This window comes from Nycticebus coucang, chromosome 9 (genome assembly GCF_027406575.1).
Source record: "Nycticebus coucang isolate mNycCou1 chromosome 9, mNycCou1.pri, whole genome shotgun sequence".
In the NCBI taxonomy this organism is placed as follows: Eukaryota; Metazoa; Chordata; class Mammalia; order Primates; family Lorisidae; genus Nycticebus; species Nycticebus coucang.
In genome coordinates, this window is record NC_069788.1 from 90,830,310 (window position 1) to 90,857,432 (window position 27,123).

A 27,123-nucleotide genomic window follows, 5' to 3' on the forward strand; every position below is an offset into this window, starting at 1 on the left:
CTTGAGCTGAGACCTAAAGAAAGTTAAGGAAGCAAATCATGGGATCATCTAGGACATCTGAGACAGGATAAAGCACAGGGTGAGGGCACAATCTTAGTACCTTTATGAAACTGCAGAAGATTAAGGCCCTTAGAGCAGAATGAACATGAGGAGACAGTGATGAAAGCAGGAAGGTAGGCAGGGGCCAGATCACCAAGGATCCTGTGGACAAACTAAGTAAAGATGCTGAATTGGATTTGTAAGAGTGATGGGAAGCTAGGTGGGTTTGATGAAGGAAGTGGCGTGAAATGATAAACCTGTTCACAAGATAGGTCTGATTTGTTTGCTTGTTTGCTTGCTTACTTGCTTGTTTTCCTTCCTCCTTTCCTTCCTTCCTTCCTTTTATTCTTTCTTTCTTACTTTTCTTCAGAGGCAAGGTCTTGCTCTGTTACCCAGGCTGGAGTGAAGTGGCATGATTATGATCAAACTCAAACACCCTGCAAGCTCAAACTCCTGGGCTCAAGCAATCCTCCCTCCTCAGCCTCCCAAGTAGCTGGGGGTACAAGTGCCTACCATCACGCCCTGCTAATTTTTTATTTTACTTTTATGTTGATATAGAGTCTTCTTTGTTTGAAATCAAGCTGATTTCAAACTCCTGGCCTCAAGTAATTCTCTCACCTAAGCCTCCCAAGTAGCTGGGACCCCTATAGCCAGGCAGCTCTGGTTTTTTGGTGGAAAACAGGCAGTAGGAGGGCTAAGCCGGGAAGCAGGGAGAGCAATGCAGAACCTACTGGACTGGTCTATGAGAGCTGGTGGTAACAAGTGTCTGAACTGGTACACACTGAAATAAACCCCCGGCATTGTATTTTTCTAAAGGGTGTCTGTACATAAGGGAGTCATCTGGAAAGAAGAAACACACTCTGGTGCTAATCTTGCCATAGGACAGAACCATTTCCTGTGATTTGCCAGACTGAAGTGTGTGGATGAACAAGTGGCCTCTCCTCTGCTCAGGCCTCCTGCTTGTGTGAGCAGAGGGAATGAGAAAGGTTTTCAGAGGGAGCTATCCGTGCCTTCAGGAGGGCATATCAGTTAAATACAAAAAGAAGACTCAGACAACATGACCTCAAAGTCTATGCAGCATTAAGAACCTGCAGACTGGTAGATTAGTGAAAAATCAGAGCACAGAACACTATAGAAATGTCCTGTCAGATTTCTGAGTTTAAAACCAGCTATAATAATTATTGCTATTCTACAGCAAACTCTAGATCAGCGGTTCTCAACCTGTGGGTCGCAACCCACAGGAACTGTACTGAAGGGCTGAGGCATTAGGAAGGTTGAGAACCACTGCTCTAGATGAGAAACATCTCGAGCCCTGGCATATGGCCTCCTGCTTCAAGCAACATATAAGATGATAAAATTTCAGGACAGCATGTGAATTTCGACAGAACATTGAAATTAGCTGCAACGAGATGACATGTCTGTATTTGATGGTGCACTTTGTTAAACACTTGCAAACATACGATATTCGGAGGCTGTTCCCATATATTATCTCATAGTCTTCACAACAAACTTAGGATGTAGACAGGGGAAGCTAGGATATTTACCATTTTGCAGCTAAAGAAACTAAAGATAGATGAGGTTAAAAGATTTGCCAACAGTCAAAGAACTACAATTCAGCTCTTCTGGATTCCTATACAGATTTCTTAAAGTAGAGCAAGATCTACCTTAGAAAAAGAATCACTAGTGATTAAAATAGATTGCACATATTAAAAATTATTTAAATATATCTCACCAGAGATATATTGGAAGAAGAAGAACAATCTAAGCCTAAACTCAGTAGAAGAAAAGAAATATCCAAAATCAAATCAGAGATCAATGAAATTGAAAACAAAAGAATCATTCAGAAAATTAATGAAACAAGGAGTTGGTTTTTTGAAAAAATTAATAAAATAGATAAACCATTGGCCAGACTAATGAGGAATAGAAAAGTAAAATCTCTAGTAACCTCAATCAGAAATGATAAAGGGGAAATAACAACTGATCCCACAGAGATACAAGAGATCACCTCTGAATACTACCAGAAACTCCATGCCCAGAAATTTGACAATGTGAAGGAAATAGATAAATATTTGGAATCACACCCTCTCCCTAGACTCAGCCAGGAAGAAATAGAGCTCCTGAACAGACCAATTTCAAGCACTGAGATCAAAGAAACAATAAAAAATCTTCCAACCAAAAAATGCCCTGGTCCAGATGGCTTCACTCCAGAATTCTATCAAACCTTCAAGGAAGAGCTTATTCCTGTACTGCAGAAATTATTCCAAAAAATTGAGGAAGAAGGAATCTTCCCCCACACATTCTATGAAGCAAACATCACCCTGATACCAAAACCGGGAAAAGACCCAAACAAAAAGGAGAATTTCAGACCAATCTCACTCATGAATATAGATGCAAAAATTCTCAACAAAATCCTAGCCAATAGATTACAGCTTATCATCAAAAAAGTCATTCATCATGATCAAGTAGGCTTCATCCCAGGGATGCAAGGCTGGTTTAACATACGCAAGTCTATAAACGTTATCCACCATATTAACAGAGGCAAAAATAAAGATCACATAATCCTCTCAACAGATGCAGAAAAAGCATTTGATAAAATCCAGCATCCTTTTCTAATTAGAACACTGAAGAGTATAGGCATAGGTGGCACATTTCTAAAACTAATTGAAGCTATCTATGACAAACCCACAGCCAATATTTTACTGAATGGAGTAAAACTGAAAGCTTTTCCTCTTAGAACTGGAACCAGACAAGGTTGTCCTCTGTCACCTTTACTATTCAACATAGTGCTGGAAGTTCTAGCCAATACAGTTAGGCAAGACAAAGAAATAAAGGGAATCCAAATGGGAGCAGAGGAGGTCAAACTCTCCCTCTTTGCTGATGACATGATCTTATACTTAGAGAACCCCAAAGACTCAACCACAAGACTCCTAGAAGTCATCAAAAAACACAGTAATGTTTCAGGATATAAAATCAATGTCCACAAGTCAGTAGCCTTTGTATACACCAATAACAGTCAAGATGAGAAGCTAATTAAGGACACAACTCCCTTCCCCATAGTTTCAAAGAAAATGAAATACCTAGGAATATACCTAACGAAGGAGGTGAAGGACCTCTATAAAGAAAACTATGAAATCCTCAGAAAGGAAATAGCAGAGGATATTAACAAATGGAAGAACATACCATGCTCATGGATGGGAAGAATCAACATTGTTAAAATGTCTATACTTCCCAAAGCAATCTACCAATGCCATTCCTATCAAAATACCAACATCGTACTTTCAAGATTTCGAGAAAATGATTCTGCGTTTTGTATGGAACCGGAAAAAAACCTGTATAGCTAAGACAGTTCTTAGTAATAAAAATAAAGCTGGGGGCATCAGCATACCAGATTTTAGTCTGTACTACAAAGCCATAGTGCTCAAGACAGCATGGTACTGGCACAAAAACAGAGACATAGACACTTGGAATCGAATTGAAAACCGAGAAATGAAACTAACATCTTACAACCACCTAAGCTTCTATAAACCAAACAAGAACATACCTTGGGGGAAAGACTCCCTATTCAATAAATGGTGTTGGGAGAACTGGATGTCTACATATAAAAGACTGAAACTGGACCCACACCTTTCCCCACTCACAAAAATTGATTCAAGATGGATAAAGGACTTAAATTTAAGGCATGAAACAATAAAAATCCTCCAAGAAAGCATAGGAAAAACACTGGAAGATATTGGCCTGGGGAAAGACTTCATGAAGAAGACTGCCATGGCAATTGCAACAATAACAAAAATAAACAAATGGGACTTCATTAAACTGAAAAGCTTCTGTACAGCTAAGGAGACAATAACCAAAGCAAAGAGACAACCTACACAATGGGAAAGGATATTTGCATAGTTTCAATCAGACAAAAGCTTGATAACTAGGATCTATAGAGAACTCAAATTAATCCACAGGAAAAAAGCCAACAATCCCTTATATCAATGGGCAAGAGACATGAATAGAACTTTCTCTAAAGACGACAGACGAATGGCTAACAAACACATGAAAAAATGTTCATCATCTCTATATATTAGAGAAATGCAAATCAAAACAACCCTGAGATATCATCTAACCCCAGTGAGAATGGCCCACATCACAAAATCTCAAAACTGCAGATGCTGGCGTGGATGTGGAGAGAAGGGAACACTTTTACACTGCTGGTGGGACTGCAAACTAGTACAACCTTTCTGGAAGGAAGTATGGAGAAACCTCAAAGCACTCAAGCTAGACCTCCCATTTGATCCTGCAATCCCATTACTGGGCATCTACCCAGAAGGAAAGAAATCCTTTTATCATAAGGACACTTGTACTAGACTGTTTATTGCAGCTCAATTTACAATCGCCAAAATGTGGAAACAGCCTAAATGCCCACCAACCCAGGAATGGATTAACAAGCTGTGGTATATGTATACCATGGAATACTATTCAGCCATTAAAAAAAATGGAGACTTTACATCCTTCATATTAACCTGGATGGAAGTGGAAGACATTATTCTTAGTAAAGCATCACAAGAATGGAGAAGCATGAATCCTATGTACTCAATTTTGATATGAGGACAATTAATGACAATTAAGGTTATGGGGGTGGAAACAGAAAGAGGGATGGAGGGAGGGGGGTGGGGCCTTGGTGTGTGTCACACTTTATGGGGGCAAGACATGATTGCAAGAGGGACTTTACCTAACAATTGCAATCAGTGTAACCTGGCTTATTGTACCCTCAATGAATCCCCAACAATAAAAAAAAAAAAATTATTTAAATATAATTAACATTTTGCATTTTTTACTTTCTTTTTTAATATTAGTCTTTGGAAGATTATAGAAATATAATACACATACTATGTAGTAATAGTAATATAACAAAAAAATAATCCAGGGCCAGTGATCTGGAACCACATGCTCAATGAAGTTATACAATTGTTTCTGTAAGTCAATGCAAAGATTTGAATGAATCTTTATTTTTCTGGAGAAAAAGTAACTTGTCAAAAAAATTTATGTTGGCATTACGTGGAATAAGCAGCCAGGCACAGACAAACACCTCGTGTTCTCATTCATGTGTGAAAGTCTAAAAAGTTGATCTCTAAAAGTAGAAGTAAGGCCAGTGGCTCACTTCTGTAACCCAGCCCCCTGGGAGGCTGAGGCAGGTGGGTCCCCTGAGCTCAGGAGTTCAAGACCAGCCTGAGCAAAAGCAAGACCTGTCTCTACTAAAAACAGAAAAACCAGCTGGGCATTGTGGCAGGCACTTGTAGTCCCAGCTACTCGGGAGGCTGAGGCCAGAGGATCGCTTGAGCCCAGAAGTTTGAGGTTGCTGTGAGCTGTGATGCCACAGCACTCTATCCTGCAGCAACTAAAAGTGAGACTCTGCCTCAAAAGAAAAAAAAGTAGAGAATAAAATCATGGTTACTAGATGCTGTAACAGTGGTGGTTGGCGGAGTATATGGATAGCCAAAAGTTGGTTACCAGATATAAAATTACAGCTAGATCAGAAGAATAAGTTCCAGGTTCCAGAGCACTATAAGATGAATATAATTAACATCTACTGTGTATTTTCAAATAGGTAAAAGAAAAGATTTCAAAGGTTCCCAACACACACAAAATATGATAAAAGTTTGCGGTGATGGATATGCTAATTATCCTGATTTGATAATTACACATAATAATGTATCTATCAATACATACGTCAATACCACACTGTACCCCATACGTGGATGATTATTATTTGTCGATTAAAAAATAATAAAATAACAATAAAAACAAATGATCACCTAATAAAGTGACAATGGTGCAACACTATAAAAAAAAGTTATGTTGGAAAAGAAAATAGATGAGATTTGTGCAGTCCAGGATACAAGAATATGCAAGAAACATCTTCATCTCATACAATTGTTCAGCTTTGTTATTATCTTTAAAATAATGTAGCCTAGGGGCGGCGCCTGTGGCTCAGTGAGCAGGGCGCCAGCCCCATATACTGAGGGTGGCGGGTTCAAACCCGGCCCCGGCCAAACTGCAACCAAAAAATAGCCGGGCGTTGCAGCAGGCGCCTGTAGTCCCAGCTACTCGGGAGGCTGAGGCAAGAGAATCGCTTAAGCCCAGGAGTTGGAGGTTGCTGTGAGCTGTGTGATGCCATGGCACCCTACTGAGGGCGATAAAGTGAAACTCTGTCTCTATAAAAATAATAAAATAATAATAATAATAATGTAGCCTACACCAATTAATATCCATTTAGAACTAGCTTTTTCTCTTCTCTGCCAAAGCATCACCTTCTAAACATCTACTTTCAATTCAGTCCATAAATCACAGATCCTTTACTGGAAAAAGAGGTGTTTCCATGGTGACATGCAAATGACTTTTTCAGTTCTTAGTAACTCCTTTAATATATATTTTTATAAACAAAGCATACTGCACACATTTGGAATAAAGAGAAATATATGTTATTTATGAAAGGAGTTAAAAAGAAAAGCTATGTTAAAGCAAAATTTTATAATAAATACATTGAAATTTGCTCTGCAGAACCTCAAAAGGAGTTATTTAAAAATAAAAGTCCAGCCCTTGGACTTTAGTGACAAACACGGCAAGAAGGACATTTCTGATCTATTGACACATGCAAGACTCTTACTCTGCAGGAATTGCAATACTTCATCAGGTCCACTTCAAAGCCCAGAACTTCATTTTCTAGGTCCTTAATGATAACACTTAACACTTGAAAAACTGTCTGTGTTTTACATTTGAACTGACAATACCACATCAAAGAGATAAAAGCCTTTTTGTCTCAAAGACTTTATCAGCTTCTCTGAAAGTGCAACATCCTCATCCTAACAATTCAGTCCTGACATTTAAAATATTCTCCAAAGAGTGAAATGCTCCTGTCCTGTTTTGGTCAGAATTTCGAGACATTGAAACAATTGTCAAAAAAAGAAACAATGTGGATCCTGCAGACAAGACACACATTCTCACATCAACTCATTTTAACATGATTCATCTGGAAACAGATCCTTTCTGTCTTTGGATCTTCATCTTTGTATCCACCTTGAGATAACAACCACAAAGGAAACACCCGAATAGTGTAATAGGATTACACTATTTACAGTACACGAATACTGTAAAGGTTGGTATTACAATTTGTTTTCAAATATTTAAGGACGACAAAGATTGGCTACTGCTGAACCACAGGAATGGTGATAAGAAAGTCAAAAACTAAGAGATAAAACCAGGGCAACAAAATAAGCACATGAACCAGATCAACAACTGGATTAAAGGAAAATATGTAACTCCTTTAATATATTTCTTTTTATAAACAAAGCATACTGCACACATTTGGAATAAAGAGAAATATATTTTATTTATAATAAAATAAGATTCATGTTATTTAAACTAGAATATTTATGCTATTTAAACAAGAATTACTATGCCAGAAAAAATTTTGGAGATTGAACATTTTTTTCAAACTCCTCCTTCACAATTAAACAATGGTGTTTCAGAGACCTGAAGTAACCTTTAAATGAATATCAACTTACTTCACCATTCTCATCAGGTGCCAAGGTTTGTACTTTTATATAACTAAGTATTCTAATTGATTACCAGTTGGGGGGGGGGGGGGGTCTGTGTTTCTAACTAAGTAGAAATTAATAATCAAGTGTAAAGAAACAAATTGCCAGACATCACAATACCTGATCAATATAATTTCAGAGGCCTGATATTTTCAATGCCTCACCCAAAATTATTAATTTATTTCTAATAAGCAGGAATTCAGTGAATTAGATTAATTATTAGATTAATTATTCTTCAAAAGAGCAAAAATTCCCATGCCTAAGTTTAACAGTTAACATTATTTTTAAAACTATGACTATGCAGGCTCGGCGCCTGTAGCACTGTGGTTCGAGGCCAGCCACATACACCAAGGCTGGCAGGTTCAAACCTGGCCTGGGCCAGCTAAACAACAATGACAACTGCAACAACAACAACAAAAATAGCCGGGTGTTGTGGCGGGCGCCTGTAGTCCCAGCTACTTGGGAGGCTAAGGCAATTGCTTGAGCCCAAGGGTTTGGGGTTTCTGTGAGCTGTGACGCCATGGAACTCTTCTACCCAGGGCGACCTAGTGAGACTCAAAATATATACATATGACTATGCAATTCTAAGATTCTATCTGTAAACAAGAATTTGACAGTAGATTTACACAGAACAAAAAGAAGAGAATGATCAAATATTCTACAACTTGAATGGTATGATCAACCTACTAATTTTTCCAAATTGTTATATAATTTAGGCAGAAGTTGGACTTTTTGCTGAAAAGACAAGAAAATTGCAATTCCATAGCTAAAATAAAACTTGAGTTTGAAACAAGCAAAAGTAGTTCAAAACGTATATATGCTTACCAATCATTATTACAGAGCAACAACTTTAATAAGATCATAAGTACATAAAATTAAAATGATCAATGAACAAAGATCTCTAATAGTTGAACGTGACCAGTAAAAAGTAGTTTTCTAGAATAAGAATTGAGAGAAGGAGACAAAGAAAGTAACATATCACATACCAGGCATTGCGCTAGCACTTGACCAATGTTCCCAATTAATCATCTTAATTATCACAACAACCCCATGAAGTAGCTGCCATTATTGTTATTATTCTTACAGGTAGGAAACAGAACGTTAAATAACTTCCCTAAGTTCACATAGCTAGCCCATGACTGAGCTGTGATATGAATCTAGATCTATTTGACTTAAACCCACAATCTTTTCAGATTATCCACTGGAAGACAGATTGATCCACAATCCATTTCTTTAAAAAATACTTTAGAAGGATTGGGTCATAAAAAACACTTCTCAGCTTTTCTTTTTCTCTCTGCACTCGTGTCTAAAAAGCCTGCAGAATTAAGTCTATAAAAGTGAAATAGAATTCAAATCAGTTCTATGTTTGTAACTGTACCTCGACATGAGTCGCAGGCTTTAGGATTTTTCAAAAGTGTTTTCACAAATTTTGACTCATTTTATCATCATAACACTCCTGCCAGGGAAAGCTGACAGGATTGTCAGCTGTAGATGAGGTTTCAACTTTGTGAGTTGCCCAACAGCACATCGCAAATTAGGGACAAAGCTGAGGCCAAAATCTACACATTGTGGCTGTATCTACCGCTTTTTCAATCACTACTCACTGCCTTCAGATGCCAAAGACAAGAATTTCTACATCTGAGACCACACTGTCTCCAACTGTTTTCTAAATTGGCAAAAGATACTGTAGTTTATACATAATATAGACCACCTTGATATGTTCTTTCTTCCTATTTTATAGATCAAATTATGTGAATAAAACAATTCTAAGATATAATGGTCTTTCATTTCTATGATTTCCACCAAAATAGTCATGCTGAAATGACTGAATTTAAATCATAGCACATATATACAGCAAACAATTCCACTATAATCTTGAAAATCTACAAGAGCAAAGCAATTTCCATTCGTATAATACATAACAATAGTCTAGTATCAGGTGAGATTGAACTTACATATAGCCATTGGTAGAAAAGATGTGCTAAGATATTCAATAATATCCTTGTGCAGAAATGGAGGAAAGGTAGCTAACGTTGATATCATCGTGTAGGGCAAAGTACTCAGAATATCATCATTGAGAAAGGGTAGCAAACATGTAGTTGTATAAAAGATCGACTGCCCAAGATCTACGAAACAAAATTGAGTAATCAGTCACTGAATATTTTGCAATTAACAAAATACACGAATTTTACATTTTAATTTTAATTAAATTGTAACCAACTATTGCTTCCTTCCTATTGAGTGTTCTGAAACATACTGCTTAGAATTCTGTGCTGTGTGTACAGTAGTTGGTCGATAAATAACTGATAAATTTATATTAAGAAATATGAATATCTATTGCATGAACTTTTCATCCATGCCTTAACAATCTTTAGTAATACTTGGTATTCACCTTATTCCTTGACTTCTTAATTTTAAGCACTTTCCATGCAAAATGAATTCTGAAATCCCTCCAACATTTTTGCCTCCCTTACATTTCACACAAGATAAGTGAGGCACAAAGAAGTTACATTTTCCCAGTAGAAGTTTTAGAAATGTCAAGGGCAGGGTGAGAAATAAAAAGGCTATTTCTGCTCCATGAACCAAATCGCAAAGGTACTACATCTGGAGTCCTGGGCAATAAGGTAATTTGCAACCACCAGCAACACAGCAGATTCCGCAAACACCTGAGAAAGAAAGTTGTAAGCTGGTTCTCCATGACCCACACATTTGTCATTAGTTGTCATGGAAGTGCTGCCTAATAATAATCTTTCTGTCAACATTTTTAAATGGGATAATAATAATACCTACCTCACTTCGTTAGGAGGATTGTTAGGAGATTTAAATGAGATAAATGTAAGCGCTTAACATAACACATATGTGTGCTCCACAAATATTAGCTGCTATTATGAATATTAATAGCTACTATTATTACCTGTACAGGGAGTAAAAATAGAGGACATTCAAAAGACCATAACTATTTAGCTTCAGAATGCAAGCAGACCAAGTCTCATTTCATTGAATGTACATTTTGGTTTTTATGGACCTCTTAGCCATCAGCCAAGACTCAAGAGTAAGATTCTGACTATCTTCATATTCATTATCATAGAAAAGGACAGACTCTTGTTTGCCTTGCAGCAGATTTACCTTCTAAGAGTTATTTTGACTCTTATTGTTATTTCTGATTATCATTAGAATTAACATGCCATCTCAACAGGCACTTCAACTGACAACAGAAAGGACATGGCCATGGTGCACGCTGGGGAGCCCCAGTCAGCCAACCTTGGGCTGAAAATCAATGAAATGGAAAATTCACAGATGTTTTACTAAGAATTAAGTGAGGCTGTTTCCACCGAGCTTTTTAGCCCAACTATAAAATGTTGCTACTGAAAGGCACCTGAGAGCCCACCTAGAGCATTTTTCAGATAAGGAAACTGAGGTCCAGAGACACATAGTGATTGCTCAAGGTCAACTGAGAGTTAGTAGCTGAGCGGAGACGAAAAGTCTGCTTTCCACTCTCAGTGACCCAAAGTGAGGACACAGCCTCTAGCCGCCATGCAGTGGTTCTCAAATTCAGTGTCCAAAAGAAGCATCCACAGAGTGTTTGCTACAATTTCAGATACCCAGCCCTCAGTGATTCTTATTCAAGTTCCAGGATGGGACCCAGAATTCCACCTTCCAAACTCCCTAGGGATTCTGAGGTTCTTCAGACTGACCACTCTCAGAGAAATAATACTGCATCGTTTCTCTTCTAAACCATTTACTAGAATGGTCTGGTGAGTGTTTTCCTATCTTCTAAGCTCTCTGATGCAGAATAAGAACACAATAGCTAAATATCTATGAAAAATAAAGTCACAAGACAGCTGTAAGTATAACAGCAAAAATGTAAACCTTCTTCCCTGAAATTGTCAAAGTTTACACATTAATTGCAATTATATGGGTTGCAATTTACCAAATTGAATATCTTTAGCTTAATCAGGGCCTTTGACGATAAACAGCAGCTGCCCTAATACAAATGACCAGCCCAGAACCAGGCAGGTCCCCAGTGAGTTCAGAACCTATAGTCACAAATGAAAGGAACTGACAAGCTCATTGCCAAAGTAAGCTCTGGCAGTCTTACACTCAGAATGCTCTCATTTAAACTCTGAGCTGGCAGAGGATCACAGTACAAGTGTCTAGGCTTACCATGGCTACAGAACTATACAAGAAGCAACTTTACAAATTTCTTCACTTTTTATATTCACTATAATTCAGAATTATAAATATATATAAATTATACGTATATAAAAAACAATACTCATTATTTCATCAATGTAGTTAGATCGATTTTTAATTTTTCTTAAAAATTAGGAACACATTAAATAAACCATGAAGCATTCTATTAAGAGAGTTAACCACAACTAAAAGGCAAAATGACCTCCACCACCCACCCATTTTCCAAAATTCCAAGTTTTCTGTACAGCGAAACATTGGTTATCATACTCCCAGGGAACACATCATCAGTGCTTTAAAGTTATCCAGACAACTAAGGTTTTTAAAGTGCATTTTCTACAAAAGTCCCTTTTCTTACTACATGGTTTTCCCTCTGACTCTTTCAAATAGTTATTGGATAGGTAAGCAATAGATGTGATTGCAATCCTTTTAATAGATTAGAAGAATCTGATAAGCCAGCAAGATAATGAAATTGACTAAAAACACACAGGAGAAAGAGGGAAGAGTTAAGAAAGGGTGCATGCTCTCAGGCTTCCAAAACATCACTAATACTGTATACACCAGACCGTGCACACAGCGTGTAGCACAACCAACACTATAGACTATAGAGAGCAGCTCCAGCATAACTGTTCCAATAGTTTAGTACAACATTTTGTAATAACTATTGATGATTAGTTAAGTTGGGAAGCATGCTTACAGATTACTTCTTGTCTAACCTTCTAGCTTTAAAGACAGGATGAATCTCAGAGAGTTGCTGTGATTTATCCCCTCGAATCATAGAATCAGCCAGTGAATTAGAGCCTGATCTACAACCTACACTTCTTACATTTTTCTGGCTGCAAATTTTAAAATCTTAGCTCCCTAATCATAATTTTGACAAGAGTCCCCATGACAAGCCAAACAGGGCAAAAGAGACAATTTCTTGTTCTATGTGTATTCTTCCTCCTTTCTCCAGTCCATTCTCCCCTCCTAAGGGCCCGTGTCAAAGACATTCCTTTGGTAATAAAACAACATCAGATGATAGTATGGAGAACACCATAATTAAGTTTCAGTGTGAGAAAAGCTTTAGCCACACCAAGTCCAATCAAGCGATTTGTTACAACAACAGTCTCCAAGCCCCTTGCTCAGCATCATATCTATCCATAAACATCCATGTGCACACCTAAAAGTTTCAATTAGGTGCTCACCGTGTTGGCCGTGCTGTAGTAAAGGAACTAGATCCAGGAGAGTCACCAAAGTCACGTAGAGGCCTTGATAGTCCAAAGAAGGGTAGTCTGACAACTGAGCATCACGACTTTGCGGGCCGCGTTCTGAGGGAGCATCTCGCAGGACGCTGTAAAGGAGGGAGCGAGTAACAGTAGGGTTGATGGAACTGACCTGCGGTCTTAGAGATGGGGTGAGTGGGAATGGCACAGGAAAAAGACACATGGTCATGGGCACTGTCAAATTGGAGGCATCTTGGTTTTCCTTCTTCCCTGTGCGGGACAAAATGCTGTTGGGGGGACAAAGAAAAAAAAGAGACAACAAAGACACAAAGAACAGCACATTACATTGAAATGACACTCTAAAACAAATAATAAAACACCAGATACATCCCACATAAGATGCAATTGCCACGCCAGCGGGGTCTACCAATCTAGTACCGGTCTCACAGCTTCGTGCTCAGAGACACCAATACGTAGTAACGTAAGATTTACTTTGTGGGAGTTTCATTGCATCTCATGTGTTATCTGGTTAGTAAGGAGCAAAAATATAAAAATGCATGTTTCAGTGCCAAACCCATGTTTTGCAGTTTAGCAATTTGGTGAAGGAGAGGTTTCCTGGAAGGGAAGACAACGGCTTGATCGAATGCGTGAGGGCTGGTATTCCTAATTACAAGGAGCTTTCAAAGGAAAAGATGTTTTCAGTGAGACTGGCTTGATTAGGTAAATAGAAACTTGCAAAATATAGGTATGGCACTTGCAGAAACATGTTTCAGCAAAGAATAAACATGTGTGTTTATTAAGAAAGTCTTAAAAATCACATGTTTATTGCATCAAAATAATGTCTATATGTATATTATGATACTGTTTCATGACATTCTGTCAGTATCATTTGAGATAATGAAGTTTAAACAGGCATATGAATTTAGAAATAATACATATTTCTAAAATGTTAGCTAAACTACATTGGAAAAGCTATAAAATAATATATAGTAGATGGTCCATAGCATATGTTTGTGAACTAATGGTAATGGTTATTTATGTGTGTGTTTTAATTTTGCATGTTGGGGAGGAAACATTTTATTTTATGAATACAAACAGTAGTTTATTAGATAGTTACCTTCAAAATTCTAAAGACTAAGCAAGCAGTATCTGTCATACAGCTGCACATTATACAGTAAGAGCTCATATGTTACTGCTGCTACTTACGTTATTATTCAACAAAACTCACTACAAACTAGAGGAAAGATAATTTAGAAATTAAAAAAAAAAGTTTAGTGGGAATAAAAATAAATTCTAAAAATAAAGTGGTTTGCTTTTAGCCTTAATTTAAAAATAAAAACCTTTTAGTGAAAGCAATAAAGCAGAAACGTTGTTAATTTAAAAATAGAAGAAATTACTGCTTAGCCAAATGTTTAGGTTTTTTAACTTAGGTTATACTATTTACCATTAAAGACAATAACTATACATTATAATATCTGCTGCCCTTACAGAGTGCTTTTATATAGTACACTTATATGTTAATCCACATAGATAACAGTTTCTAAATGTTTCATTACATAAAAATAACCTCATTGTACACTTACTCTATGTGCAACATTACTAAGTTCTTAGTTAATGATACTACAGTTACAATTTTACAGTGAAGCGAAGAATTGGTTAGTGTTAAGCATGCTTGCTATGTCAGCTTTACATTTATTTTTATTTATTCTTAGTGCAAAATATGTTACAATGTAAGAAAAATGACTACATGCTTTTTATTTTCCATGTGCCTAATTTTACCTCGATTTCCTTTGTCTTCTGTTACCCAATGTCCAGGGAAAAACAATTGATAATAATAAAAATAATTTCAGAATAGTTATGTAATACTTCTTAGCAAGAAATAACTTAAGATTTAGTGTATTGCTTTTACTTTAAAGGGATTTAGTTCACCTTTTCTTCGTGTGTGATGTATTTGACTTTGTAAGCTTACACCTCACAATGGGATAATAGCAACACTCCAGTTACCCCTGCCTGTCTACAGCTATTATGTCATCAGATTTTCCATCAGACTTCATTATTTTCTCATAGAACTCAATTACTCCTAAGAGTACCACCTTTAAGTGTTATATCCTTGATAAACCCGGTCACCAACAATCAGTTTTAACCATGTAGTATTCTAATCCCCCTGAAAATTGCTTTAGAATTACGGAGGATATAAGTCTGATATATTAATGTCCCAAACTTCAATCCTACATGCCACCTACTACCAGCAGAGTTTCAAAATTACAAGATGCAGATCTTATCGAACTGGCATAGGAATAACAGCATTTTGCCTTAGAAGACAAAAATACCTGAGTATCATAAATGAATGCTATTAAGTGCAATATTCTGACCAAATTTCTTGGTGGGGGAAATACATGTATAACACATTATTTTTCAAATATACATTAGTGTTTTTTTTTTTTTATTTTTGGCATAATTTAAAAAATGCTAGTCAAATCAGCTTTGGAGACCCTACACTGGTATCTTTCCCTTCCTGTATACATGGGCTCCAAGTGATAGCAGCGACTGCTTCATCTATGCAGGGAGGGAAGAAAATCAGCAACGAAACAGTAAATCTTCTCTCACACTGCCTTTAGATTTAATAAGTAGGTGGTTGAGGGAAAAATGGCTGAAAATGAGTTATCCATGAAACCAGCTTTAAATTACCATTCATGTCTCAATGTAAGGAAATGTTTTCATTTGTGGAAAAACTTAAGAAGGGCTCATGAATAAATGTACAATGCATTGTGATTTTATGATGTTTTGTGAAGTTTATTCAGAAAAGAAAACACTTATTTCCCCAACCAAACTGTCTAATTTGGGAATGATAAAACCACTTTGCCCATCTGAAATTCTTTCCCAGAAGTCTGGAGACCCCACAACTAAAAAGAACATTAACAATGCCCTGCTCAGAAGAGTTCGACCCAGCAGCCAACTTTTCACCTTTCCTTTTCCCACCTAAGATAGTCTTTATGAAGCACTGACTTCCAGCAAAAATAAGGCAAGAGGGAGGACCTCCGTGGGTGTGGGGAAAGATGAGAAGTTGCCCTGAAGTATTTATAGCACAAGAAATTAACATGTCAAATTAACCTCCTATAAAACTATGAATTTTGACATTTGCGTTGAATCTATGCATTAAACAAAATTTCCTTGATTATGCTATGCTCTAAAGCTACCCCGTGAACTTCATATCAATAATTAAAAGAATATTTATTTTTCTTCCTGACCAATTAGAAATTGGTATTGGATATTCTTCTCATTTCCTGCTAAGCAACTAGAAATTAGTACCGGGCTAAGACTAGAATCCCTTTTAAAAATATATTAAACATTTTCTAAATATTTAGTAGTAAGCAGCTTTCCCCAAATGTAATTTTTTGGGGAAATGAACAGCATGAGAAGAGAGATCTGGGAGAAGGAATTCCAGAAGAATGTTTGACATCAGAAGAAGCCTGGGGGCCCTCAAGTGTTCTGCCAGATTAAAGGCAAGATCCTTACAGACCTCAGATGTTTAAATAGGGTTAAAGAAGGCTTTCAACATAAAATGAACAGACTCCCCTGTAGCAGTGAGGGGAGATTAAGCAAGATAAGCTCCGCAGTTGCTTCTAATGCTAAAAGCAGATGAAAAGCTAAAGTTGTCTGTTCATTGCCAAACTTAGGTACCTGCTATATTAAAACAAGAACAACTCAGATGTAATTTTACCCAAGACCTCAGATTATTACTGGATTAAGTGAAGTGCTCTATAAGGTTCCTATGTTGGACGAAATTTGGACTAAAGTCAATTCAATTTAATGAACATCTATTGATCGTCTCTATCAGTCTAACATTGCTCTAGGCACAGAGACTGGAAAGTTAAATAACAGCTAGGACTCACCTTCCCCTACTACAGTTTATGGAATATCCATGAACACTAAGGTGACTCTAATTATGAAGTGGACATCTATGAACCTCATCAACTAAGGTAACATAATCTCGCCCTTCCTATGGATTAAGGAATTAAAGTTCAACATCTTCTAGGCTAATCTCCGCCTTTCAAATAGGTACAAAATTCTATTGAAATCTTTAACACATGTGTGAATACCAGCGGACGATGACTCTAAGACCACCATTCCGACTCAGATGAGGTTGTCAAAATTTCAATTTGCATATTTTAACCAAAAAAAAATCAGTTTTAACTTCATTAAAAAGACAAGGGTTACTATCTGAGAATTCATCATTAATTCTCCTGGTTTCATTCCAAAAAGGTGAGGTCTGAAAGCAAGAAATGCTTTTGAATGTAAAAATTATGTTAAATGCTTTATATTTAACATAATTATTGCACCTAATATAATTATTATATGTTGTTGCTAAACAATATTTAAACAATTTTAAACAATATGTCATAACTTTTAGTGGAAAAATCTTGTTCATAATAGAAAATAGTACTCTCAATAACCTTGGACACCAGATACTTAGACCACCTTATTTGTCTTGAGCTTTCTAAAAGCATAAATAAAATGAAGAAGTATGTACAAACATAATTGTTATGGATGTAGGTATCAATGGTTCTATATTTTTGCATTTAAAAAAAAAGAAAGCCGGGTAGGCAAAAAAGAACACGAATTGGGTTCAGCCCAGCAGTTGAACCTGTAAGTATTGAAGTTCAACCTCTGACATACGTGTAACCTTCCTCAGTGTCATTTTTCTCATTTACTCCATGTATGTGTGTCCTGTTCACTGTAATCAACTCTGCTCCAACCTGCTATCCACAATAATTGCTGGGTGGAAGGCAGAATTGAAACATGTGGGAATTGAAATATTGTCCACATCATCTCAGTACACCTCAATTTAACTTCCAAAAAGATACAAATCTCGGTACTAAGCGCTCCCTTTCTTCTCTTAATCTCAAAGAAAGCCAAGACTACTCTGCAGACTCATAATGGGTGCTGCCATTTTCTAAGGCCAACCAAGTTTGGACTAAAAGAAGTATCCTTGGAAGATGATCAGTAGGACTAAGAGGAAGCCGTACAGTGTAACTGTTGAGAGCATCTGCTGTGGATTAGAAGCTCCAGGGTCAAATCCTGGTTCCACTATTTATCTCCAATTCTAAGATAAGTAACTGCGAGTAACTTATTTAACCACTTCTGTGACTTAGTTTCATTATCTGCAAAATGGGTATAACAATACACTTGTCTCATAGAAATATTATGAGGGATTACATAAGATGACGCATCAAAAGCACTCGATACATATAATTACTGTTATTATAGTATAATATTGTTATGGTCTGATAACGATTGTTAATATTACCATTAGTAGTAGTTGCTGATGTTGCCTCCCTTTGAAAATGAATTCGGTTCAGTTGCATAAATCTCCAGCAGGCCACTTGAACAAACTATGTTATACCACTTTCACCATTAAAATGCTATCACTCATGATCATATCCTAATGATCCACTGCTCAAGAAAATGGAATCTTCATGTCTTGCAAACATGACTTCGGTATCCTAAATTTCTTCAGTTTGGGGCACATTACTAAGACCTAAGCAGCAAGCTATGAAATGCCAACTAGGACGTTATAATTTCTTTGCCAATGAAATTCAGAACTTCCTAGCAAAAAAAAAGTGACTCTTACTTTGAGAACTTTCAGAATTTGTGGTAAAGAAAAGTGGTTCCCATTGAGAACCCTGACCTCAAAGACAAAAGGAGAATTCAAGAGAACAGAATCAGATGCCTCGGTTCTGATTACTTTGAAAACTGGACTAATGATTCCCCAGCAGTTTGAAAGAAGGGATATCCTGTAATAGGGTCAGACCTTAGTACGCCAGTGGGAGATCTATGAAGCAGCTAAACAGAATTCCTTCAATACAGAACAAGGACATCAAGAATTCTAAAGAAAAAGAGATATTACAAAAAATAAGGAGGACAGAGAGATAGGAAAACTGCAAAAGATTAGTAGCTGATTTAATCACATAAAGCTTCTTTCTACAAAGCATTCAGTCTGGCCACGGCAAAGCCTCAAGTGATGAGAACTCCAGTGCCACTAGTCATTCTGAACTTGTGTTCCTCTCCTAAACCCTAGCTTAACAAAACTTTTCTTGCTACATAGCTAAAAGAAACAGGACCAAGATGATTTATGCATTTCCAAAATTGGATTTGGAATTTTGGTAACGCAAGAGACCAAGCCATAGAATTTAATGGAAAGTAAAATGCTCTTCTGACTTCTTGGATGTTATTACAAAACAATGATGATGTCAAAATAATGGGACCTTTTATTGAGAGGCTCATCTTTGCTCAGTTTTCCAAATGAGATGTGTGAAGTAGATGTCCTGTCTCTAACTTATGGTAAAAGTAGACAGTAGAAAAAGAGCTCCTACATTGCAAAGTATATAGAACACTGGAAGTGTTACACAGGTTAAAAATCACTGTTGTTACCATGCATTACGCTTTTGGTAAATACTAACGAGGAACCTAAAATGCCACATGATTCTGGTTTTCTTTTCAATGAAAAATTTTTCCTATTCTTAATTTTAAGCAACGTAAGCTCTCAAACATAGAACTTTCATCATTTTCTAGATTTCTCAAAAAAACATTTAACTGAGAAAAGCAGGCAGAAGCCACATGACCCATTTTTTTTTTTTTTTCAGGTAGGCCTGAGATCTGATCTGCTATATACACCCAGAGAACCTGAGTCCAGACTCTTCTGGCAGAGCACTAGAAAGGTAAGGCCCTTTAAAACTTGAGATTCAATAAATAACCCCCACCATAATTCATCAATACTACCTAATCATTCTCTCAAAGTAGAGGATACTTTAAAGCTTACCTTAACAAGGTCTGAGAAAAGTATTTCAAGGTGTTTGCAATATCTGTTCCTGATGGTACAGGATAAATGTTGTGAAGAACCCGGTTGTGATATTCCTGCAAGTACCGGATCTTGGAAGCAACTAGATTAAAGCAAAAAAAAAAAAAAAAAAAAAAGGAAGAATCATCTTGTAATATGTATTAGGCCTACAGTTATTTTTAAAAGCTACTACATACAGAAATTTAATCAGTATTTTAAGGAACATATGTAAATTTTTAATGGAATTCCATGATAGAAACAATTACAAAAAAACTTTTAATACCTAATTGTATTCAGCACATTGAATTATTGTTAGTTATCTGGCTTAATAGCCTATTCACAAATTATCTGTTGCTTTTTTTATCGCTAAGAAAAGGCGTACTCCAAATCGTTTTCTAATCACCCGCTTTTAGCTTATTATTAGCAAAATAATAATACATGTAAATCTCTCTTGCCAGAGAATTATATTTAATATTGCTTAACTAAAACTGAAGACGAAAACTCAAAAGTCTTTCAACACCACTCTAAAAATCCTAAAATATATAGAGTCCATTGCAAAATGGCATCATTTGAAACCAGATTTTTAACTCAACATGTCATCATGAAAACATGTTCAGTTAATGCTTGAACTGTGAGAATATTTTAAGAGTAGATTAACATAATGAGTATTCAGTAAAAATACAATGATTTTGTGGAAATAAAAACATTTTTCTACAATGTTACATTTTTCTTCCCCCAAATTTCGTAAATTAGGAGCTTTCTAATAGCTTTCTGAGCATGGCTAACCAGATCTCAAGATTCAGGAGGGACTAAAGAAGTGTATTTACCCTCCTAGACCTACCTGGATTTACCAGCATTGTCCACATTCCTGACCTGACCTTTGACCTGGCTGTAGTGAAGGGCCCCGTGCTAGTCATTCCTCTTTGCAAATCCCAAGGAGCCATGATGATCAACGTTTCTCTGGTCTCTTCCACAGAGTTCTCAATAATGTCCATTTGTCCTTTCAATCTTTAAGGCTATCAAGGGAGCCTTTTAGGTGGTATGGCTCACTGTCAGCAGTTAACAGAAGACATATCAAGTCCTGGAGAAGCCCAAGGGAATGCATGCGCTCCTAGAGGCATTCTAACTGAAAGGCTGGTGTCAGCAGCTTAAAATCAAAATGCTCTTGATGGGTGTGGGACACAGAATCACAGAACAATACAGTATCAGAACTGGAAGTGTCTTAGAGACCTTTTCCCATAACCACTTCATTTTAAAGATAGGGAAAATAAAACACACAGGTGGTCAATGGCAGAGCTAGACTAGCATTTAGATTTCCAGACTCCCAATCCAGTGCTTTTTCCTTTATGACACAATCTAGAACACAATTCTGAAATGAAGCCAACCCAAAGATAGAAAATGTTCATTCCATGACATCACAGCAATTTTCAGAGATTATTAGGTTTTAATCCCAGACTCTAAATTCTGCATATTCCGTTTATTTGATTTGTCTTTCCTCCCTTCTACTACCTGAACTATTTCCATGCTATGGTGAGCATTTTCCCAAAGAAGTAAGTCTGAGTTGCATAATACTTTGAGTTTGTATAGCATTATCAGCTCCTAAGGAATCTACACGTTTATAACCATTATCTTCATTAACCTCATAAGTGTTCAGTTGTAAACAATTTTTCCTCAGATGAAGTATAAACAGATGATATTGAAAATGTTTCAATACATAATCTACAACAATCCCTTTCCTTCTCAGTGTTTTTGATCTGCGGTTCATATTTTCTAAGTCATTTTACAAGGAATCCCCACAATAATACATAGTTCCAAGTTTCAAATGTCTAACTATATGCTAGGCCAGCATATATTTTCTGCTCACCCACCATCAGGGCAATGCTTTGTTACTATAACTTTTCTCAAGTTTTAATATTCAGCAGGTTTCTGTAGAGTATTTCAGGAAATATCATTAATCATTCCACCACCTAAAAAGGGAGTTGATGACAGCACAGGGTGTGGACAAGAAGTTCAAATAAGGAAACATAAGTCACCACAGATTCCCCCAACTCGATGGCTTTTTCATAATTCCAGAGCTATAAAACTGTCACTACACAATGATTACAAGCCTTCAAAAATGCTTGTGAAGGGGCGGCGCCTGTGGCTCAGTGAGTAGGGCGCCGGCCCCATATGCCGAGGGTGGCGGGTTCAAACCCAGCCCCAGCCAAACTGCAACAACAACAACAAAAAAAAATAGCCGGGTGTTGTGGCGGGCGCCTGTAGTCCCAGCTACTCAGGAGGCTGAGGCAAGAGAATCGCGTAAGCCCAGGAGTTGGAGGTTGCTGTGAGCCGTGTGACGCCAGGGCACTCTACCGAGGGCTGTACAGTGAGACTCTGTCTCTACAAAAAAAAAAATGCTTGTGAAATGAATGGATATTCATTCAAGAACTATTCTCTTCGTTAAAATGCAGAATGGCTCCTTTCAACAGGTGCCCAGACATGCTCAGGAAAGCAGAGACCAAAGTCACTTCCTTCTTTGAGATCGTTTAATACTTTCCTAAAGTCACTTAAAATTGTCTTTATTTACTTACCTATTTATTTATTTATCAGGTTGTAAATTTCTTGAAAGCAGAAACTGTTTCTTAACTCATTTCAAACCCTAATACACCGCCTGGCGCTTAGAAGGGACTTGATATATTTGTAGATTAAATGAACAAATGAATTAAAACTTCAGCAATAGCACTTGTCACCTGGGTTTTTGTATATATGTATATACAGTATACATTATCTGTACATACGTACACTACACACAAATATATCTATATATATATAATCTGTGCAACAAATTGCAGACACTCGTAGGTACTCAATAAGTTGGTAATCAGTGAACACAGAAAAAAAGGAAAAGAGAGGAGAGAAGGAGGAAGAAAGTGGCACATAATCACAGAAGACAATGTGTAGAACAGATTGGAAAAAATGTGTAAGCCAGTCTGTGCATTGCTGGATGCAACAAAATCTTAGCAGTCACAGATTTGACTTTCAGGTTTTCATCTATTTGAGAACAGCCAAAAAGGTCCCTGACAAATAGTAATCCGTAACTGTGCCAAGGATGTGAAGAAGACCCAATTACATTTCGACCTCATCCCAGAGAGATGGTCACTTGACTGGTTAATAAGCCCACGTGAGTGCCAGCTGCCTCGTCAAAGCACAGAAGTCTTGTTCTTTACTTCACCCGTATACCTGACTGTTGCAAGGATTCAGATAATTGGGCAGGACGGTTATAAATGAATGATCTCCAACCTCAACTGACCCTAAGGCTACATTTCTCTAGTAAGCACCTTCTTATACTCGCTTCAATTCCAGTTACATGCTCTTCAAAACGCCCCACACACCCACTCCTTTCCTGATACCTAAAGAAGGCATCTGTTCTGAACTGAATTGCATTCCCCTCAAAATTCATATGGTGAAACCTTAATCTCAAAATGTGACTGTCCCTGGAGATAAGGCCTTTTAAAAGGTGACTTAGTTAAAAAGAGGCTGTTTCAGTGATGTGCCCTAATCCAAGCTGACTGGTGTCCTTTTAAGAAGAGATTCAGACATAGAAGAGACACCAGGAACATGGGGACACAGGGAAAAGGCTATGTGAGGACACAGAGAGAAGGTAGCATTCTGCAAGACAAGAGAGGAAACCAAAACTGCCAACACCTCCATCTTGGACTTCAAGCCTCAAGAACTGTGAGAAAAAAAATTCTCTGTTGTTTAAACTACCCAGTCTGCAGTACTTTTATGCAGCCCAAGCAAACTAATACACTATCATAGAGGAAATCCTGTACAAGAGTGTGAGCTCTGAAATCAAGCAGTTCTGAATTAAGTTCTGGCTCTGTTACCAGCCTTCGAACGGAGGTTTTTCCAAGTTCTTGGTGATCGTAGTCAGGAAAAGAATTTCAGGACATACATGGAAGCCAAGCAAGTGACAGCTTTTCATTGAAAGCAAAAGCACACTCTCAGGAAAGAGAGGTCAAAGAGAATAGTTGCACTAAGCCGAAGTGGTTTTAGATCTTTTGTAGTTTTACTAATTGAAGGCAGAAATATTCAAGGACCACGGGTTGCCTTTCACTAAGAATTTGGATAGTCATTCCTAGAATTGAGTTCCTTCCACTTTTCATACTTTGTATGGTTATCTTGGAACTATTATGGTGATTTTGAGGGCAGAGAAACTTTAAAACCACAATGCAAATGATGTTATAATTAGCCAAAGTTCATGGAAGGTGAGAGATACCTGACAAACTTGTTGAAGCTAGTTCTTGACCGTGGTTAACAGACCCCCTAGAGAGCTTCTGCCTGAGGGTTGTTTACTTTAACACCCACACCCCCTATGCAAGCCCCTGCATCAGGTCTCAGTTCTGTCTCCTAGTCTCCCACTAATCTACTTACCCCCCATTTCCTCATCAGTAAATTAGGGATAATTATATTAATTTCATACATCATTGTAAATAATAAATCAGATACTGTGCAAATCATTTAGCACAGTGCCTCATACATACTTAGCAGATAGTACACATCAAAAACCTACTTGTGTCTCCTCCTTTTCCTGTCAAACACAATCCTACCACATGGGACCTCCATCCCTCGGTTATCTCGCCTGCATCGGTAATCTCTCCTTTCCTAAATCATTCCCATCAGTATTCAAACAAACTCCAGAGTCTCCCTGTCAAAGGAGAACAAAACTCTCCCCTGACTTCCCACTCCCCACCAGCTACCAGCCTCTGCCTTCAGAGCCCTGAGCGCTGAACGTCATGCACACGTTTTCTTCTCTCTGTCACTCCCTATTCTTTCTTCCTCTCATTACAGTCTGGCTCCCCCCTCCCCCACTGCACTGAGTCTGCTTTATCCCTGATCTTCTGTAGTCTCCAGCTTGCCAGATCCAATGGGCAATTTCTTTTTTTCTTTGAGACAGAGCCTTAAGCTGTCGCCCTGGGTAGAGTGCTGTAGCATCACAGCTCACAGCAACCTCCAACTCCTGGGCTCAAGCAATTCTCCTGCCTCTGCCTCCCAAGTAGCTGGGACTATAGGTGCCTACCACAAGGCTCGACTATTTTTTGGTTGCAACCCTCATTGTTGTTTGGTGGGCCTGGGCTGGATTCAAACCTGCCAGCTCAGGTGTATGTGTCTGGTGCCTTAGCTCTTTGAGCCACAGGCACCGAGCCTGGGCAATTTCTGGTCACCAATTTACTAGACCTTTCAGGCATTCCATACACATACAGTTAATCCCTCCCTACTTCTTGGAACTCTCTTGCCTTGGTCTTCCTCCTCTGGAAGGCATTCTTCTCAAAGTGCTTTGCCACCTCCCCCCCTTCCTTGAGGTTTAGGTATTAGGATTTGTCAGGGCTCAGCCCTACACTTTCTGTTCTCCTCTCTCACTATTCTCTCCAGACTAATCCCATCCATCCACAGGGCCGTCAGCACAATCCGTGCATCAACTCCTCTTAAGCATACATCTCTATCTCAGATGGGTCTCTCATTTGAATAACAGACCTCATCTATTCAATCCCTTCACTTAGGAATCTTTTGGTATCTCAAAATAAATGTCTAACACTGAACTCTTGTCTGAAAGAAACCTACTCTCCCAAGTCACTCAAGCACAGTAGTCTGGGAATCATCCGCGACAGTCCCTATTTCCTCTTCCACATTTCCCTCATCCGAGCCATCACTCCATCCCATCAGTAAGTCCTATCAATGCTGCCACCAAAACCCATCTCCAAACCATCGTCTGTTCTTTATTGTCACTGTCATTACTCGGCACCACTATCTCCTAATCCATTCTCCTAACTCAACTTCTGGATTCTCTCATGCCTCTCTCCAGTTCTTTCTCCTTAAATCAGCCAAAGAGACCTTTTAAGAATTACAACATACTTCATGTAACCTTCTGCTTAAAATCCTTCGGTGACTTCCCACAGCCCTCATTTAAAAAATCCCAAATCCTTTATGGAATATACAAGGTCCTCGACTGTCTTCCAACCTAATGACATGCCACGAGAGCCAGCCACACCAACTCCCGCCCAGTTTCTTTAAACACACACAGCAATTTTTTGCCTGAAAACCTTTACATGTGCTTGTCCCTCTTCCTGGAGTGCTTCTCCCTCCACGTGTGGTCTAACTTCAACTCATATTTCAAAGCTGACTTTCTTTTTATTTTTATTTTATTTTATTTTATTCATTTATTTATTTATTTTGAGACAGAGTCTCACTCTGTTGCCCTGGGTAGAGTGCCATGGCATTATTAGCCTAGCTCACAGCAACCTCAAACTCTTGGGCTCCAGCGATCCTCCTACTGCAGACTCCCAAGTAACTGGGACTACGGCACCTACCACAATATCCAGCTAATTTTCCCATTTTTAGTAAAAACAGGGGTCTTGCTTTTGCTCAAACTGGTCTCAAACTCCTAAACTCAAGCAATCCACCCACCTCAGCCTCCCAGAGTGCTAGGATTCCAGGCAGGAGCCACCTGCCAGAACTAACTTTAAATGTCACTTCCTCATGGAGGTCTTTGCTGATTTCTCTGCCTGAATAGATTCCCAGATCTCTATCCCCATTGTTTTCTGTCTAATACCTTATTTTTTTTCACAGTAATAAGCACAATTTAATTATGTGTTTATTTGGATGACTGTTTACTATGTCATCCAAGTGGACAGTGATCTCCAAGAACCACGCATACCCCCATGCTAGGGAGGACAGCATCCGCTGACTTCCAAGGAAGGATAAAAGCAGAAGAGCAGGCAGAATACAGTGGCTTTTTGCAGCAGTTAAATTTTGTTTCTTTATGTAAATAGCCAAGAAAGTCAACTGTTAAAGCAGTGATGAAAATGAAAGAAAAACAAAAGAAGCCTAAAGAAATGACGACTTTTACTTACACATACACAATTCTAATCTTTGCTCTCTGCTTTTTCACTACCCATCCTATTCGCACCATTTCTTAGAAGATTTGCTACATTTTGAGAGAAAGAGCCATCAAAGCAAAAGTCAATAATAGATACAAAAAAAAATACTCTAACACAATTAGGATATGATACATTTCAGTTTTAAATATTTTTTCTTTAAATCTTTAGCATTTTCCTATGTCACTAAATATTTTTAATATTAGTCCATTCCTATTTTTAAAAATTTAATTATCTATGCTCACTATCATAAAAGCAAATAATTGAGCCAGGCACAGTGGCTCACACCTATAACCCCAGCACTTAGAGAGGCCAAGGCAGGAGAATCACTTGAGCCCAGGAGTTCAAGACCA

The 27,123-nt window shown here is 37.8% G+C and overlaps 1 protein-coding gene across 10 annotated transcripts in view; it reads right to left on the reverse strand.

Annotated features, from left to right (window-relative positions):
• UNC79 (unc-79 homolog, NALCN channel complex subunit) overlaps nt 1-27,123 on the reverse strand; it is a 261,375-nt gene that overhangs the window by 198,831 nt on the left and 35,421 nt on the right. For 7 of the 10 annotated variants that reach the window (XM_053603359.1, XM_053603354.1, XM_053603353.1 and 4 more), the window contains exons 2-4: nt 19,839-19,959; nt 13,001-13,305; nt 9,578-9,748 (exon numbers count right to left, since the gene is read on the reverse strand). The exons of 1 other annotated variant lie outside the window; for it this stretch is intronic. In XM_053603359.1, the coding sequence (XP_053459334.1) occupies nt 9,578-9,748; nt 13,001-13,247 (418 nt within the window). In that variant the 5' untranslated portion in view covers nt 13,248-13,305; nt 19,839-19,959. The remainder of the gene's footprint in view (nt 1-9,577; nt 9,749-13,000; nt 13,306-19,838; nt 19,960-27,123) is intronic. 2 more of the 10 variants (XM_053603362.1, XM_053603358.1) reach the window with 1 other exon arrangement.